General features: G+C 50.3%; 1 protein-coding gene across 8 annotated transcripts in view; it reads left to right on the top strand.

Annotated features, from left to right (window-relative positions):
• CDK5RAP2 (CDK5 regulatory subunit associated protein 2) overlaps positions 1-19,040 on the top strand; it is a 183,241-nt gene that overhangs the window by 35,285 nt on the left and 128,916 nt on the right. For 7 of the 8 annotated variants that reach the window (XR_003512411.1, XM_027550654.1, XM_027550655.1 and 4 more), the window contains exons 6-10: positions 7,362-7,485; positions 10,356-10,510; positions 16,047-16,209; positions 17,309-17,362; positions 18,180-18,299. Coding sequence is in view for 7 of the 8 variants with exons in the window: in XM_027550654.1 (XP_027406455.1) it covers positions 7,362-7,485; positions 10,356-10,510; positions 16,047-16,209; positions 17,309-17,362; positions 18,180-18,299 (616 nt within the window). In the remaining variant the exon portion in view is untranslated. The remainder of the gene's footprint in view (positions 1-7,361; positions 7,486-10,355; positions 10,511-16,046; positions 16,210-17,308; positions 17,363-18,179; positions 18,300-19,040) is intronic. The other variant, XM_027550659.1, reaches the window with a different exon arrangement.

Raw genomic sequence — 19,040 nt, 5'->3', positions numbered from 1 at the left:
GCTCTCCACCAGCGCCTCGTCCCAAATGGCACGCAGATACTAAGCATGCCCTGCCCCTGCGGCTCTGGCTTTGCCCTGGCAGGACTCTCTGCTTCCCCATTCGCTGCCGGCCCCGGTGACTGTCCTGCTGCCTCCCCGCCGTAGAGGCCCAGGCTGAGTCCTGTGGCTGCTTGCGGGCCCCACCTCAGCCCCTCCGGAAACTCCTCTGGCGACCGTGATGATCCCATATGCACATCACACTTCACCATTGATAAGATGCTTTCAGGCTCATTCACCTTCCATCATTATCCTGGGAGCTAGGCAGCTTTCTCAGAAACCTCCTTTTCATCAAGGAGGGGAATTCAGGTCTGGAGAAGGGAAAGAGTGCAGCAAAACCGCTTAGAAAGACCAGAGCTGGAATTAGGACTGGAGTCCCTGACTTGTAGCCCAGCGCTAGGTTTTGGGTACTTGATTTTCCTGCGTGTGATTCTCGCTTCTCCAGCATGACTGTACACCTGGTGAGGCCCCGAGTCTGCTCCCCTACCTGAGTGGAGGCGGGGCCCGTTGAAAGGGCGGGGGCCCTGGCCAGCGGCCGGGTCTTTGGCTTCTGAGTCTTGGCTTCTCCGCTGTTCTTGCTTCCTGGGGCCTTTGTGTGGATCAGATCAGATCAGTCGCTCAGTCGTGTCCGACTCTTTGCGACCCCATGAATCTCAGCACGCCAGGCCTCCCTGTCCGTCACCAACTCCCGGAGTTCACTCAGACTCATGTCCATCGAGTCAGTGATGCCATCCAGCCATCTCATCCTCTGTCGTCCCCTTCTCCTCCTGCCCCCAATCCTCCCAGCATCAGAGTCTTTTCCAGTGAGTCAACTCTTCGCATGAGGTGGCCAAAGTACTGGAGTTTCAGCTTTAGCATCATTCCTTCCAAAGAAATCCCAGGGCTCATCTCCTTCAGAATGGACTGGTTGGATCTCCTTGCTGTTCAAGGGACTCTCAAGAGTCTTCTCCAACACCACAGTTCAAAAGCATCAATTCTTCAGCGCTCAGCCTTCTTCACAGTCCAACTCTCACATCCATACATGACCGCAGGAAAAACCATAGCCTTGACTAGACGAACCTTTGTTGGCAAAGTAATGTCTCTGCTTTTGAATATGCTATCTAGGTTGGTCATAACTTTCCTTCCAAGGAGGAAGCGTCTTTTAATTTCGTGGCTGCAGTCACCATCTGCAGTGATTTTGGAGCCCAGAAAAATAAAGTCTGACACTGTTTCCACTGTTTCCCCATCTGTTTCCCATGAAGTGATGGGACCGGATGCCATGATCTTTGTTTTCTGAATGTTGAGCTTTAAGCCAACTTTTGCACTCTCCACTTTCACTTTCATCAAGAGGCTTTTGAGTTCCTCTTCACTTTCTGCCATAAGGGTGGTGTCATCTGCATATCTGAGGTTATTGATATTTCTCCCAGCAATCTTGATTCCAGCTTGTGTTTCTTCCAGTCCAGCATTTCTCATGATGTACTCTGCATATAAGTTAAATAAACACGGTGACAATATACAGCCTTGACGAACTCCTTTTCCTATTTGGAAACAGTCTGTTGTTCCATGTCCAGTTCTAACTGTTGCTTCCTGACCTGCATACAGATTTCTCAAGAGGCAGATCAGGTGGTCTGGTATTCCCATTTCTTGAAGAATTTTCCACAGTTTATTGTGATCCACACAGTCAAAGGCTTTGGCATAGTCAATAAAGCAGATTTTGAAATAGATGTTTTTCTGGAACTCTCTTGCTTTTTCCATGATCCAGCAGATGTTGGCAATTTGATCTCTGATTCCTCTTCCTTTTCTAAAACCAGCTTGAACATCAGGAAGTTCACGGTTCACATATTGCTGAAGCCTGGCTTGGAGAATTTTGAGCATTACGTTACTAGCGTGTGAGATGAGTGCAACTGTGCGGTAGTTTGAGCATTCTGTGGCATTGCCTTTCTTTGGGATTGGAATGAAAACTGACCTTTTCCAGTCCTGTGGCCACTGCTGAGTTTTCCAAATTTGCTGGCATATTGAGTGCAGCACTTTCACAGCATCATCTTCCCAGGATTTGAAATAGCTCAACTGGAATTCCATCACCTCCACTAGCTTTGTTCGTAGTGATGTTTTCTAAGGCCCACTTGACTTCACATTCCAGGATGTCTGGCTCTAGGTGAGTGATCACAGCATCGTGATGATCTGGGTCGTGAAGATCTTTTTTGTACAGTTCTTCTGTGTATTCTTGCCACCTCTTCTTAATATCTTCTGCTTCTGTTAGGTCCATACCATTTCTGTCCTTTATCGAGCCCATCTTTGCATGAAATGTTCCTTTGGTGTCTCTGATTTTCTTGAAGAGATCTCTAGTCTTTCCCGTTCTGTTGTTTTCCTCTATTTCTTTGCACTGATCGCTGAAGAAGGCTTTCTTATCTCTTCTTGCTATTCTTTGGAACTCTGCCTTCAGATGTTTATATCTTTCCTTTTCTCCTTCGCTTTTCACTTCTCTTCTTTTCACAGCTATTTGTAAGGCCTCCCCAGACAGCCATTTTGCTTTTTTGCATTTCTTTTCCATGGGAATGGTCTTGATCCCTGTCTCCTGTACAATGTCACAAACCTCATTCCATAGTTCATCAGGCACTCTATCTATCAGATCTAGGCTCTTAAATCTATTTCTCACTTCCACTGTATAATCATAAGGGATTTGATTTAGGTCATACCTGAATGGTCTAGTGGTTTTCCCTACTTTCTTCAATTTAAGTCTGAATTTGGCAATAAGGAGTTCATGGTCTGAGCCACAGTCAGCTCCTGGTCTTGTTTTTGCTGACTGTATAGAGCTTCTCCATCTTTGGTTGCAAGGAATATAATCAATCTGATTTCGGTGTTGACCATCTGGTGATGTCCATGTGTAGAGTCTTCTCTTATGTTGTTGGAAGAGGGTGTTTGTTATGACCAGTGCATTTTCTTGGCAAAACTCTATTAGTCTTTGCCCTGCTTCATTGCATATTCCAAGGCCAAATTTGCCTGTTACTCCAGGTGTTTCTTGACTTCCTACTTTTGCATTCCAGTCCCCTATAATGAAAAGGACATCTTTTTTGGGTGTTAGTTCTAAAAGGTCTTGTAGGTCTTCATAGAACCGTTCAACTTCAGCTTCTTCAGCGTTACTGGTTGGGGCATAGACTTGGATTACTGTGATATTGAACGGTTTGCCTTGGAAACGAACAGAGATCATTCTGTTGTTTTTGAGACTGCATCCAAGTACTGCATTTTGGACTCTTTTGTTAACCATGATGGCCACTCCATTTCTTCTGAGGGATTCCTGCCCGCAGTAGTAGATATAATGGTCATCTGAGTTAAATTCACCCATTCCAGACCATTTCAGTTTGCTGATTCCTAGAATGTTGACATTCACTCTTGCCATCTCCTGTTTGAGCACTTCCAATTTGCCTTGATTCATGGACCTGACATTCCAGGTTCCTATGCAATATTGCTCTTTACAGCATCGGACCTTGCTTCTATCACCAGTCACATCCACAGCTGGGTATTGTTTTTGCTTTGGCTCCATCCCTTCATTCTTTCTGGAGTTATTTCTCCACTGATCTCCAGTAGCATATTGGGCACCTACTGACCTGGGGAGTTCCTCTTTCAGTATCCTATCATTTTGCCTTTTCATACTGTTCATGGGGTTCTCAAGGCAAGAATACCGAAGTAGTTTGCCATTCCCTTCTCCAGTGGACCACATTCTATCCGATCTCTCCGCCATGACATGCCCATCTTGGGTTGCCCCACAGGCATGGCTTAGTTTCATTGAGTTAGACAAGGCTGTGGTCTTAGTGTGATTAAATTGACTAGTTTTCTGTGAGTATGGTTTCAGTGTGTCTGCCCTCGGATGCCCTCTTGCAACACCTACCGTCCACTTGGGTTTTTCTTACCTTGGGCGTGGGGTATCTCTTCACGGCTGCTCCAGCAAAGCGCAGCCATTGCTCCTTACCTTGGACGAGGGGTATCTCCTCACCACCGCCCTTCCTGACCTTCAACGTGGGATAGCTCCTCTAGGCCCTCCTGCACACGCGCAGGCGCCTTGAACGTGGGGTTGCTCCTCTGGCCCCCGCCCCTGGCCTCGGACGCGGGTAACTCCTCTCGTCGCCGCCCCTGACCTCCGACGCGGGGCAGCTCTTCTCGGCCGTTCCTGCGCTGTGGCAGTCTGGCAGTCTCGGCTGCTGCCCCTGACCTCGGACGTGGGGTAACTCCTCTTGGCCGCCACCCTTCAGGCATGGGGTCCTCCCGGCTTCTGCCCCTGACCTCGGACGTGGGGTAGCTCCTCTCGGCCGCGCTTGGCGCGCCGGTCGCAGCCGCCTGCGCTTGGCGCGCCGGTTGCAGCCCCGCCGTGGCTCTGTGCTGCGTCCATTGAGCACCTGCTGAAGGTACCTGCCCTGGCCCTGAACTGCCCAGCATCAGTTACAGTAAAAGGCCTTGCTTTTCCTAAAGACCACAACTAGGATAGAAAGAATCAAGAGGAAATGTTGAGGATTAAAAAGGATAGCGAGGGTGTTGTTCCCAGAAAAGTTCTCTCTTGTATTGGGTGGAAAGCTGGGTTAGAGCCGCTTCTCTAAACCCTTTCTCTCCTTGGGTCTTGGTGTCTGTCTCATCTCTTGCGCCAGATTCTGTAAAGAGAAGTTTCTATAAAGAAAGGAGAGAACTAACATTTTTTAAAAACGTGTATTTTTAATTGGAAGATAATTGCTTTGCAGTGGTTTTGGTTTCTGCTGTACAGCAGTGTGAATCAGCTGTAAGTTTACATGTAACCCCTCCCTCTTGAGCTTCCCTTCTACCTTCCAAGAACTAACGTTTATTGAGGTCCTACTGTGGCCCAGATCCTGGGCCTAGCACTTGACATGCTTTATTGCATCTGATTTTATAACAGCTATTTGAGGCAGCCAGTATTCCCATTTGAGTGAAGAGAAAACTGAGGCTCAGCGGATGGGAGGACTTGCCCAGTTCTTCTGGCAGCAGAACTGGGGCTGATTTCCTCTGGAGCTCGCTCCACTTTGCCGTGCAGTAAACATATATGTTTTCTGGCTATCTATTATTATATTTCTCAGTTACAATAAGGGAGCATTAAGAGCAAAAGCAGACATATTGTCAAGAGTAAATTTTATCTCTGTGGCTTTAAAACACAAACAAAAATAATAATTCCATTAGTAGGGGAAAATTGCACCATACTGCTGAGTATAAATTTTATTGCTACAGTAACTGTAAAATACAAAGATGATAAATGAAAAGTTGGAACATTTATTATTGGGAATACATTTTAGTGGCATAACTAAAATGCACCCGAATTGAATAATGCCAGTACTTGTTAAAAATTGTAGTCAGCCTCTTGACCATGTGTATGATGCAGACTGCAAAACACAGACGTTTGATCGTGGCTGGTATTTGCACTTGCTGGCTGTGGGGGGAGGTGGCGCGGGGTGGAGGGGAGGATGGTGGAGCCAGTGGTTTTCTACAGAAGTTCCTGTAAAACCGAAGGGGTAAAACATTTGTGGTAGTCAGTGGAAGTTTGGGACTGGAAAAATCCTGTGTTCAAGGCTCAGGAGGGGAAAGCTTTTAAAACAGAAATCTTTCAGCCGTGTATAATGCCTCTTGAGGAGTGAATCCCAGACAGTCCTGATCAGGAAATGGTGGAGGGGATTGGGCGGGACCTGAGGACATCTCATGGCATTAATTGGCAGGTGGCCATGGTGGCCTTAGTCCCAGCCCGCGAGGATCTGTTCTTAGCTCAGACACCCGCCGAGGCGGGCAGCGAGGCCGCTCAGCGCCGCTCAGCAGGGGCCAGCACCGCTGTCCTCAGGGACACGGGCTAGCAGGCAGCACTCAGATCAGAGGAGCGACACGCGTGTTAGCATGTTAGTTCTAAGAGGTAATCATCTCATTTGTCAAATGAGGAAACCGAGGTGTAAGAGGTAGTTTAGCCAGAGTCACACTGAGGACATAATAGAGTCAAAATTTGGAAGCAGGTCTGTTCAGCCCCAGACCCCCTGCTCGCTCTTTGCAGTCGTTCACATTGAATTCCATTAAAATAATATCACGATACGGGGTGGGAGGCTTCCGAAGGCCTGTTGGTACCAGGGAACAAGATAGGAATGGAGTCTGTATTTGCAGAGACTCGTGTCTGAGATGTGGATGGCAAGCATGGCCCTCTTGACTCTCCATTGTTCTCAGTCAGAAACGCACGTGGCCTGTGCATGAGAGTGTCTGCTCACGTGGCTCCTGGTTGGAAAAATGTTATATACCCTTAAGTAGGGCACGGGAAGCTGGCGATGAATAGATTTATCCTTTTGCCGTTTTTCTGAAAAACGAGCTTTAGGTGGAGCCGTTCCTTTATTATTCTGCCTTCCGGAAATCCGCAGCCACTTTGGAAATCCGATGAGAACTGCTCTGAGTCTGTGTCTCAGAAATTCACATCTGACCCTGTTTTTCTCTTTTGAGAACCAAAAGGAAAGGCCATCAGTGGTGGTGGCCCCGTGTCCGGTCCTGGAGCGCCAGCCCCACCACCGCTGGTCAGGTGGAGCGGGCACCCCGTGATGCCCAGCGGCATGAGCTCTGGGTTTTGTGTTGGAGGTGGGGGGCGCGAGGAGCGGGTGACCCCCTCCCCTTGGGCCCGCAGTCGCCGCTGGTGCTTACAGAACGGTCGTGCTGGGTTTGAGACGCTTTCCCTCCAGTGGCCGACCTTTGCCCTCAGGTTTGTTTTCTTTGCTTCCTGACCCCTTTTCTTTCTTTTCTCTGTGGCTGCACCAGGCGGCACGTTCGGTCCCTGACCAGGGTTTGAGTCTGTGCCCCCTGCAGTGGCCGTGCAGTGTCTTAACCACTGGGCGGCCGCGGGAGTCCCCTGCACCCTGCTCCTTGCACGCTGGTTCGTCACGCCTGCTCTCCACCTTTCCTGCCAGTGGTGGCGGTGTGCTTTATCGGAAGCTTTGTGGTGGGGAATTTGGCAGTAGCTGTCAGATGTCTTGAAAACGTGCTTATCCTTTAACTTAGTAATTCCGTGTTTAGGAATTGACCCTAAGGAAATCACTGGATAGTATACAAACCACATATAAACACATACACAGATATCACATCTGCGTGTTTTAATTGAAATATACTTGGCATATAACATTGTGTAGGTTGAAGGTGTACTGCATGATTGATTTAATACATTTATATATTACATTATTTCTGCTTGTGAATTACAAATATTAAAAAAAAAAAAGCGCAGCACAGGTCTGTGGGAGAAGGGACCAGCAGATATGCTTTGTCTCTTTGGAGCCCCTGGAATCACCATGTGACTGTCACTCTTGTGCATTTCACGCCTCTGCTTCTTTTCACAGCAAAGCAGTTGAGAGCCTCGCTGGAGGGGGCGGCTCTGAAGTTCAGCGGGTGAAGGAAGATGCTCAGAAGAAGGTCCGCCAGGTCGAAGATGTCCTGACCAAGAGGATACACCTCTTAGAAGAGGCGAGTCTGCGAGCCCTGAGGAGACTGTTCGTCACAGTGGGTTCATAACAGAGGGGGCAGAATCTTGTTCCTTTTCCTCTTCTCTGTAACCTGTCAGGGTGTCAGCAGAAGCAAGAGCCCTCCTGAGTGCCTCCTGGCTGCAGCCCTGCTCTGGGCGCTGTGCGTGTGGAATCCGTACCTGCGCACCCTGCACGCCACCCTTGACCGTCTGTGTCCTGCAGATGAGGGCACGGAGGGACAGAGAGAAACGCGAGTCCAGCCTTAATCCCCGGTTGGACGTTCTTGTTGTTGAGTCTCTTAAGTGGTGTCCGTCTCTTTGTGACCCCATAGACTGTAGCCCGCCAGGCTCCTCGGTCCATGGGATTTCCCAGGTAAGAAGACTGGAGCAGGTTGCCATTTTTTCCCACTCCATGGGATCTTCCCGACCCAGGAATCAAACCCGGCTCTCTTGTGTCTCCTGCATTGGCAGATGGATTCTTGACCACTGAGCCACCAGGGAAGCCCATTTAAACTTACAGCTGCTGGTTCTAAAGCCTGTATTTCGGCTGCCACACCACCCTTCTTCTCATCTAGTTCAGTCTCTTTGCAGAAGGGGAAGCTGAGGCCCAGCGAGGGGAGGGCCCACCTAACACAGCTCAGCCTGGAGCCGGGCTTCCTGACTCACGTGGCCGCGCGGCCCCGGCCCCCAGAGCCCAGCCTCCGGCCCCCACCCTGCCCATGCTCCCTGACCGCTCTTCTTGGGGAGCCACTCATGTGGCCCCTTCTCCCACCGACTCTCAGCCAGGTGCTGCCTGTGACTGGTGGGAGGCATGAAGCTTCTTGGCCAAAATATATTGTCTCCTAGGTGTTAGAAAGTTTTCTTCCATGTTAAGCTAGTACTGAGGAATAATAGCAGTTCCTTCATTCTTGGTCTTTGAAGTCTTCGTTTCATCTCACTTTCTCTACCTGTAACCTTGATTCTTCTGAGCAGGTAAGAGGGGAGATGACACCTGGATGGAAACAGCAGATCCGCTTGTTCTGTGCTTTGCGGTTGATAACGGTCTTTTCCGTTCTTCCTGTTCACAGCAGCCCCAGGGGGGTGGGGTGTGTAGGTCCAAAATACAGATGAGGAGACTGGCTCAGAAGGGCGGGGAACCTAGTCTGGATCATAAGCAGCTGAGCTGAAAGCAAAAGGAGAGTCTTTCGAGCACGAATTCTGAAGTTAAAACGTAATTCTGAGACTTCGGGAAACTTCACCTCTTGGCTCAGTCGTCTTGGGTTTCCCGGTTTCGTGCTCCCCGCGTTTTAGGGAAACAGTGTGCCTGGCGTGCGGGGTTGAATTCCTGCTCAGTCACCGGTTTGTCACCGTGGAGAAGACACGTGCCCCTTGAGGCTCAGCTGCCTCGTCTGTGAAATGAGGCCGAAGGCACCTGCCCTGCAGTGATTGTAATAACCTGCAGTGAACCAGCGATTTATGGGGCTTACCATGTCTGAGACACCACGTGTCGCGCACCTAAGAAGGGTTTCTTAGCCTTTTCATACACGGGTTTCGTTCATCCCTTCAGTAGATGTACGAGGTAACTGTCCGTCTTTGAGAACGAACCCCGGGGCCGCGGGTGCCGGGTGGGTGCCGGGCGCTCTGGCTGCAGTGCTTCCGGCTGAGCTGCCCCAGCCTGTCTCTCAGGCTGTAATTCCTGGAGTTGAGTGAGGATCACAGATGACATAAATGAAGCTCCTTGCTCAAAGCCTGGCATCAGCAGGCACTCAGCAAATAATAGGTTCTGCTGTTTTTTGTCTCAGAACATTGGTAAGTTTTCCCCAGCTGCCATTGAGATCTTCAGGCTCTCGCCCTCTTGGGAAGGCGGTGGTGGAGGACATGCTGTGGCTGGGGCAGGGAGGGGAGCCAGCATTTGTGGAGTCTCCTGGGATGCAGCAGGCATGTGACAGAGTCTCCAGCAACTCTGGAGAGATGGTGCTCATTCGTTTTCTGTTTCTTGTTTATTTAATTGTTTATTTGGCTGCACCAGGCCCTAGCTGAGGCGCGTGGGGTCTTCAGTTGTGGGTGTGGGCTCTGGTTCCCTGCCCAGGGATCGAACCCTGGCCCCCTGCACTGGGAGCCCTCAGTCTTAGTCCCTGGACCGCCAGCGAGGTTCCTATCCCTGTCTTACAGGTTGGGAGACGGGCTCAGGCAGGTTAGGGGCTACGCGAGGTCACCCAGCGAGTAAGTGGGAGAGCTGGGTTTTGAGCCCGGTTCGATCTGACTTCCCTCTGTGTGGCGCAGTCAGAGGCTGCTGGCCGAGGGCTCACAGATTGAGACCCACCGTCAGGCGACTTTCCTGAGCACCAGGACCTTTCCCCTCACACAGACGCTGCCCACGCCATCTAGACAGTTTCCCTCTGGCTTCTCTGAGCTCTCAGGAAGAACATAGAGTTTCTCACCACCTAAATCACCTTGGAGGTTTAGAAAATGTACTTTCGAGTCGTGTAGTCATTATCTTAAAAAAAAAATAGTGAGGGGCAGTGGGGTGTGGGATGAATGTGTATGGGGATGATGGTGACTCTTAGGAATTTATGTATGTTTAGGTGTTGAGAAGCACATTTCTCTTCGTACTCATTGAAGCTGTAAATATTGATCCGATTTTTCAAAACCCCAAATACGGTTCTTGTAGAGTCTTTTCCACTGGAAATGCCTGTTACTCTTCAGGATATAAGAGGGGGAGAATGGCTGGTGAATGTATTTATTACTGATTCTCCCCATGTGTAGTACAATTCAGGGAGGGGAAATGTGCCGGAGAAAAAGTCATAAATATTTATGTTTTAATCCAATTTCCTTTCAAAATGTTCCCAATTGTATTGAAAAATTGCATCAAATGCATTTAATTTAACTCTAGGATGTGAAAGCCGCCCAAGCAGAAATGGAAAAGGCCTTTGCTGGGACAGAATCAGAGAAGGCTCTGCGACTAAGCTTGGAAAGCAAGCTTTCAGAGATGAAGAAGATGCGCGAGGGGGACCTGGAGATGGCTGCGGTCCTGGAAGGGAAGGACAGGTGGGCTCGCACCCCCGTGAGGCTCCGATGTCCGTTTGTCTGGCCGTGTGGTCCACTACAGGGCCTCCCAGCTGGCCCTAGTGGCAAAGAACCCACCTGCCAGGGCAGGAGACACGACACATGGGTTCCATCCCTGGGCTGGGAAGGTCCCCTGGAGAAGGAAATGGCAGCCCACTCCAGTATTCTTGCCTGGGGAATCCCATGGACGGAGGAGCCTGCTGCGCTGCAGTCCATAGGGTCACAAAGAGCCGGACATGACTGCAGTGTCTTAGCATAGCACGGCATGATAGGGTCACAAAGAGCCGGACATGACTGCAGTGTCTTAGCATAGCACGGCATGATAGGGTCACAAAGAGTCGGACATGACTGCAGTGTCTTAGCATAGCACGGCATGATAGGGTCACAAAGAGCCGGACGTGACTGCAGTGTCTTAGCGTAGCACGGCATGATCCAAAACAAGGGAAGGGGTCACCCCCTTCCTATCCTTGTTCCCTTCTTTTTCTCCTTGGTCCCCACAGTGAGAAAACTAGGGATAAAACCAGGATGAAAGGAGAAGGAATAGGGTAGTGATCAGAGGACAGAGGTAGGGTTAGTAGACAGAAATTCATGCTGAAAAGTTCTGCTTATACTAAATTTAGCATCCAGGTTTTGGCCATAAGCTTCCTGGTAGCCAAAGGAAAAAGGGAAAAACAGTCTTGGAGGGCATAGACATATTGCTCACGAGATGGAACAAGCTAGTAACTCCGGAGACACATGTGCAGCTGTCTCTGGGGGGAGGGGCCGCTCTGATTTCTGCTGGCTCTGCTTCGGCCCTCCCTGTGGTGGGACTCTCCTGGGGCTAGAGCCAGTGTGTTCCCTCCCCGGAGGTGGGCCTGCCCAGGAAGCTAAGCTGAGGTCAGAGGTGAGTTCCAAAGCACAGAGCTGGATGAACAGGGCTCTGTGGTCCTGCCCTGGTGAAGTGGGTCCAGATCTGTCACGTAACCGGCCGCCACTGAGCAGAGCCCGCCCTGGGAGGACCTCGCTTGTGTCCTGGGCTCTCACCACCCTTCTCAAAGGTAGGTGATCTAGCCGCTTGATTTCCTTCAATCTGACCTTACGTCTAGTCTGTGTCTCTAGGTCAAATACGGCCCACAGACACTTACATTTGGCCTACACAGTATTTTGGTAACTTTCAATTTGTTGCTAACATTAGGAAGAAAAAATCTAATTTCATGTGAAAGTCTAGATTTCTAGTTTCTCTTAAAAACCTGCAAGGCATGGCAGCAAAACTTCGCACCTCTGAGCTCGACTTTACTCAAACCCAGCTAAAATCTAGTCTGGGATCTGAACCCACCCTCTTTCAATTAGAATCACTCACCTGGTGTCTGGACTTACTGAGGCTCAGGTTCTTTGTGTCTCAGCTCAGAAGGGGTTCAGCGAGAGGCAAAGTGATAGGCAAGAAGTAGATTTATTAATATAAGATGCTTGTGAGAGATGGAGGTGGTCAGGCAAGAGGGCTCTGTCCTGAGGAATAAGTGGGCTACAGTTTTATAATCAAAAGAGAGTTGGAGGCGGGGGAGGGGAAAGATCGCTTTCTTCCTCATTCTTCCGGTAAAGGTCAGGCTTACATCTCTAGCTCCTCCTTTGTTCTGGGGAGGAGAGTGTCTGACCCTGTGAGGTCAAACCAGGACTGTCAGCACTGATTATTCAAATCAGCAGAAGGGTGGTGACTTGTTTTTTCTCTCACTGGATGACCTGGGGCGTATTTCGTGCTTTTATTTTGGTAGCAGGCCTGTGCTGCAGTAGCTTCCTTGAGCCGTTGTCAGCTGCAGTGGCCTCCGAAGGTTCCCTAGGCTTGCTCTGTCTATATTCCCTGGCGGCTCAGTCAGTGAAGAATTCGCCTGCAATGTGGGATGCCTGGGTTTGATCCTTGGGTTGGGAAGGTCCCTTAGAGGAGGACATGGCGACCCACTCTAGTATCCTTGCCTGGAGAATCCCACGGACAGGGGAGCCTGCGGGCTGCAGTCCATGGGGTCGAGTGGAGTGGACGCGACTGAGCGACTAAGCACAGCACAGCACATAACCCCCTACTGGGACTTCTACAGCTGCCTGTGTAATCATCCTGTTCCGCCCCGAGCAGCAGGGCTGGGCCAGAATCTTGCTGGACCAAGGCTGCTCTCTTAGCGGGGCGGGGGCTCCGGGTTCGCCACAATCTGCTCCTTTTCCATCCCAGTCTAGAACTTGCTTTAAGGTAACTAGAAGGTGAAGTCGTATCCGACTCTTGGTGACTCCATGGACTGTAGCCTACCAGCCTCTTCTGTCCAGGGGCTTCTCCAGACAAGAATACTGGATTGGGTTGCCATTTCTTTCTCCAGGGGATCTTCCCAGTTCAGTTCAGTTCAGTTGCTCAGTCATGTCTGACTCTTTGCGACCCCGTGAATTGCAGCACACCAGGCTTCCCTGTCCATCACCAACTCCCGGAGTTCACCCAAACCCACGTCCATCGAGTTGGTGATGCCATCCAGCCATCTCATCCTCTGTCGTCCCCTTTTCCTCCTTGAGTGCAGCACTTTCACAGCATCATCTTCCAGGATTTGAAATAGTTCAACTGGAATTCCATCACCTCCACTAGCTTTGTTTGTAGTGATGCTTTCTAAGGCCCACTTGACTTCACATTCTAGGATGGCTGGCTCTAGGTGAGTGATCACAGCATCGTGATGATCTGGGTCGTGAAGATCTTTTTTGTACAGTTCTTCTGTGTATTCTTGCCACCTCTTCTTAATATCTTCTGCTTCTGTTAGGTCCATACCATTTCTGTCCTTTATCGAGCCCATCTTTGCATGAAATGTTCCCTTGGTATCTCTGATATTCTTGAAGAGATCTCTAGTCTTTCCCGTTCTGTTGTTTTCCTCTATTTCTTTGCATTGATCGCTGAAGAAGGCTTTCTTATCTCTTCTTGCTATTCTTTGGAACTCTGCATTCAGATGCTTATATCTTTCCTTTTCTCCTTTGCTTTTCGCTTCTCTTCTTTTCACAGCTATTTGTAAGGCCTCCTCACACAGCCATTTTGCTTTTTTGCATTTCTTTCCCATGGGGATGGTCTTGATCCCTGTCTCCTGTACAGTGTCACAAACCTCCGTCCATAGTTCATCAGGCACTCTATCAGATCTAGTCACTTAAATCTATTTCTCACTTCCACTGTATAATCATAAGGGATTTGATTTAGGTCATACCTGAATGGTCTAGTGGTTTTCCCTACTTTCTTCAATTTCAGTCTGAATTTGGCAATAAGGAGTTCATGATCTGAGCCACAGTCAGCTCCCAGTCTTGTTTTTGCTGACTGTATAGAGCTTCTCCATCTTTGGCTGCAAAGAATATAATCAATCTGATTTCGGTGTTGACCATCTGGTGATGTCCATGTGTAGAGTCTTCTCTTGTGTTGTTGGAAGAGGGTGTTTGCTATGACCAGTGCATTTTCTTGGCAAAACTCTATTAGTCTTTGCCCTGCTTCATTCCATATTCCAAGGCCAAATTTGCCTGTTACTCCAGGTGTTTCTTGACTTCCTACTTCTGCATTCCAGTCCCCTATAATGAAAAGGAAATCTTTTTTGGGTGTTAGCTCTAAAACGTCTTGTAGGTCTTCATAGAACCGTTCAACTTCAGCTTCTTCAGCATTATTGGTCGGGGTATAGACTTGGATTACTGTGATATTGAACGGTTTGCCTTGGAAACGAACAGCGATCATTCTGTCGTTTTTGAGATTGCATCCAAGTACTGCATTTCCGACTCTTTTGTGGACCATGATGGCCACTCCATTTCTTCTGAGGGATTCCTGCCCGCAGGAGTCTTCCCAACCCAGGGATTAAACCCTGGTCCCCCACATTGCAGGCAGACGCTTTACTGTCTGAGCCGCCGGGGAAGTCACCTTAAGGCAACTAAAGCAGGTCGGTTTTATTGAAGTATAAGTTACATGCGGCACAACAAGTCCGTTTTAAGTGCAGTTTGATGACTTTTTGCCTCTCCAGTTGACTGTGTGATAATTTCAGGTTGGAACCCCTAGAGAGCAGTCTTACTCCTCTTTCCAAGTTTTGGGGGGCATTGCCCCCAAGCTGCCAGTTCCCGCTGTGCTCAATTATTTTAGTCCTTTCGGGGTGCCATAACAAAACATCACAGACTGGGCAGCTTACGAACGATAGAAGCTCACTTCTTACAGGTCTGGAGGCTGGGAGTCCGAGGGCCAGGTGCCAGCGTGGTTGGACCAGGGTCCTCGTCGGGGTCTCAGGCTTCTCGTTGTGTCCCCTCGCTTCCCGGCCTACGGGGTCTTTCTGCAGCTTCATTCATGTTGCCGCTCAGGAGGGTTCTAACATCACGACTTCAGCTCTTCCCAAAGGCCCCACCTCCTAATCCCATCACCTTTGGGGTTAGGATTTCGGTACAGGACTCGTATAGGTGGACGTGAATTTTCAGATGCTCCAATCCGCATTGCTAGGTGCTTCAGCTGCATTTACTCATGCCTCCCCTTTACCTCCGGCGCTCAGGAAGCTCTGAAACTTCCAAGCCGTTGCTCTTTTATCCTACCGAGGTGCTTCCTAGGCTTAGCTAGAAAGACTCTTCTGAGGGTCCGCCAACAAAATGCTAATTGCTGAATGTTTTTTTTTTAAAGTAATCATAGCCACTGCTATTTGTCGAGGTCTGCTGTGTGCTTGGGGTCATGGAGCATTTTAAATAGCTTATCTTTATTCCACAGAAGCGAGTGGTCCCCACTTTATAGCCGTGGGAATGCAGATTCAAAGGTTAAATAGCTTGGCTGAGGTCAGGGAGCAGTTCCTACAGGGTAAGGGATAATTCGGTGACCCAAAGAGGGATGTGCTCAGCTCTACCTGAGGGGGCCTGGCTGACCATGGGTGGTGAATGGGTGGGCGTCCATCAGGTGGGGGTGGGAGCAGAGTTGTGAGGGGGTTCCGGTAGACGGAGGTCCCTGGAGAGGCCCTGGGGCAGAGAGGGTGGCCGTCAGCAGGGCCGCCGGCTGCCTTGGCCCTTAAGCCAGGGCCTTGAGTGCCTTGCTGAGGAGCTGGCCCTTTACCTTGGCAGCCAGTCTGTTACACGTTGCCCTGAGAAGCCTTGGAAGACGCACTCCTTGTTTTCATTATCACTGCAGCAGCTCAGCTCTGTCGGTCCTGTTTCTTTAGCCTCACTCCCAGATTTCCTTGGGAGAGAAGATTTCCCGCTCTACCCCCCGCCCCCCTGCCCGACCTGGCCCAAATTCATAATCCATGGCCGTCGCTAGTGGGGGCTGATGAAAGTCTTTGAGGAGGAGGGTGACTCGATCTGGCCATAGTCTGGCTGCTCAGGGGGTGGATTGGCCATGAGTGGGCTGGAGGCAAGGGGACCGCTGATGCCCCGTGAATTCTGGCCCTTAGTCTCCCACCTGCAAAATGCAACTCTTCAGTCCTCCCACATGTCTCCTTTGAAGGTGTCTGGCCCCATTTCCTACCTCCTGCTCCACTGAGCTGAGGGAACAGCTTAGAATTAATATTTAAATTGTGTTCTCTTTCAGACTGATTGAGGAGTTGAAGCTGTCTTTGAAGAGCAAAGATGCTTTAATTCAGTGCCTTAAAGAGGAGAAATCTCAGATGGCATCTCCTGATGAAACCGTGTCGTCTGGAGAACTCCAAGGACTTTCTGCTGCTCTAAGGGGAGACGGGGAGGGTGAGGCTGAGGTGAGGCATGGCGGGGGGTGGGGGCTTTAATTACCCGACCGGACCCCCCTGTGGGATGAGTGCATATTCAGTCCCCACAGTCACACACTCTGGCCTTCAAAATACCAGGTCCCTGTCGTGAGCTGAGGAATTAGCAGAAATCCTCCTTTGCCAGGGGCCCTGGCAGTTTTTTTCTTTCCAGTCTCGGGTGTTTGTAGAGTTGGTTAAAAATACAGTCCGTACCCGAACGCCTCTGTTTTACCGTGTGTTAATATGCTGTTGCCTGGGAAGTTTGTTTTCACCCATCGGGTTTTTTGAAGGGTGGTGTCATGGTATGTACCTGTTTTGTCGTCGGGGTCAGAGGCGGGCTTGAGGCGAGGTCTGGTCTGAAGCTTCAGAGGGGGAACGGAAGTAACTTGCCTCGGGGCCTGGCTGTGCTTGGAGTGGGGGGGTCAGCGTTCCACCTTGGTTAATCTTGGCACCTTGCGAGGCGGAGCTCTTGTAGAGACACACTCAGAGAGTTGTTCTGTTCTCCCTGGCTCCAAGAGGTGGGTCGCTGGTACAGACCCTGTAGCCCCCGGGCCCCCTGCCCTATGCCTGGGGCTCCCACGGCCGCAGGTGGGCAGGCCCTGAGGTGCAGGCAGCCCCGGCGGAAATCTTCTGATTCTGGTTGGACCCAGGGTGGCTGCGGGTCCGTTCATGCCCAGGGACGCTTTGGAGTGCGTGGAGCGTCTCAGTCTTTCTGTGGAGCAGGCTCGTCTTTGTCCTGACCCAGCTGTGAGCTCTGTAGCCTCCCTGGCTGCCTTTGGCCGTGATGGGCCTGCGTCCGCCCCGCCCTCTGGCCCCTCTTGCTCCCTGCGTGCTGTGCAGTAGTGGCTTTTGCCGCTTCCTGCAGCTCCTTGGTTCGTGCTCCATGGGGCTGGTCGTCAGCCGGTGGGGGTACTTGTCTTTGCGTTCTTCCCTCGGGCAGACTTCAGGTGAGCTGTAAAGAGTGGATGCTTGGGCTCGTGAGAGCCTCAGCAGCGGAGACAGAACGTAAGTGGAGCGCTCACTCTCACTATTCTGGGGGAGCTCCTGGGTCGTGGGTTCCTTCCGGGCACCAATGAATGCCTTTTCTTAGGCTGCACAGACGGAGCGGGAACAGGAGAGAAGTCGCTTTGAAGAGAGAATCCAGGTATGTTGATGCCGTTTCTGAAAGTGTCTTGAGGACGCCCTTCGGCTCTTTCCGGGGCACAGCAGGTAGTTCTGGGTGACGGCCGGCGGTGGGCACTGAGCGCCACTGCCTGCCAGCTACGCCGTAGGCACGTGAGAGAGGGTTTGGTAGCCTTGGCGATGACTTGGTGGAGCGGGCCTTCCCATTTGCAGATGTGACCCAGGAGGCTCAGACAGGCGAGGTCCCGTCCCCAGGTGCAGCGAGGATTCAGACCCGCCGGCCTGACTGCAGAGCCGCTGCGCTGGGGTCCCCCGGTCCCAGCTGCCCGCGTCCGAGTCCTGCCTGCAGCGGAGAAAGCGCTTTCATGTCCATCATCTCATTTGATCCTCAGAACAGCCCGGGAGGGAGGCAGTGGTGATTAGAAATGAACTCAGACTCTAAATGCATATATTCAGTCTCCATCAAACCGAATTCTCTGCTAGCTTTTGAGGCATTAAGGAGTGAAATTAATGATCTGTTATTTCCCCCAAATAACCCGGTACGGTTTCCGAGGCTCTGCTGTGACTGAATTCAGGCTCCAGAAGACACTGGAGTCCTTCCCATGGGACTAGCTGTCACCATCCTAACTGATTTGATCCCCTTTCTCCACCCATCCCTGTCGCCGTGAGCGGCAACGCGGTAACCGGGACCGACGCTCAGCGCTACTTGGAAGCATTAATCACAGGTTGACAGGAGGAAGACGGAACAGCTGCGTTTGAGTGTGCTTTTAGAGATGTATTTACAGCGCATTTTGGTTAGAATGTATCAACTTAGTGAATCTGTTTCTAATCTAATTTAGGCACTTTGGGAAGACCTGAGGGAGAAGGAAAGAGAAATTGCTACGGAAAAGAAAAATAGTTTAAAGAGGGATAAAGCCATTCAGGGTCTAACCATGGCATTAAAGGCGAAGGAAAAAGAGGTATGTCGGATACACCCGAAGTTAGATTTTTCTTTGTTAGCTTCTGTGACTGGCCTGTCTTACCCTAAATTTTTAGCTTTAGGTAAAAAGTTTATAAGAGAGCTGAGCTGAGTGTGGAAAGTAGGGGAAGGGTTGTATTGTCTGTTAGAAGTTCTTCTGTAGAGGCTAATCCAGGGATGTCCAGTATGAATATAATGTGAGTTACAGATGCAATTTAAAATTTTCTAGTAGCCACATTAAAGGTAGCAAAAAGAAACAAGTGAGGTTCGAATGTTATCCTTTCACCATGTAAGCCGGAAAACAAAAATAATGATGAGGTAGTTACCATTTTTAAACTCCGACTTTTGTCTTTGAAGTCCGAATAGGCTTAGCACATCTCAAGTCAGACAGACCACATTTCAAGTCTCCAAGAGCCCAAGTGGCTAGTGGCTACCATGTCGGAGAGTAGGTCTAATCCTCTGAAAGACAACAGAAAATTGAGATGCCGGTGTTCTGGGAGACAAGGCCGTGGCTGTGACGTCTCACCTGGATGGTTCACAGGCCCCTCCGCGTTGGTCCTTTCTAATCAGACTCAGCACCTCCCTCACCGCCCCTCATCCCACCGCGATGCTGCATTTTCTCTCGCTTTTGTCTGCGTTGTGGCACCGCCGTATCCCCAGTCACACCACCTGGAAGTCTCCCTTGACTTTTGCTGCCTGGCTCGCTGCCCTGGGGATCCAAGGTGGTGCCTGGGGGTTCTTT

This window comes from Bos indicus x Bos taurus, chromosome 8 (assembly GCF_003369695.1).
Source record: "Bos indicus x Bos taurus breed Angus x Brahman F1 hybrid chromosome 8, Bos_hybrid_MaternalHap_v2.0, whole genome shotgun sequence".
In the NCBI taxonomy this organism is placed as follows: domain Eukaryota; kingdom Metazoa; phylum Chordata; class Mammalia; order Artiodactyla; family Bovidae; genus Bos; species Bos indicus x Bos taurus.
This window is presented reverse-complemented; position numbering and strand designations above follow the sequence as displayed.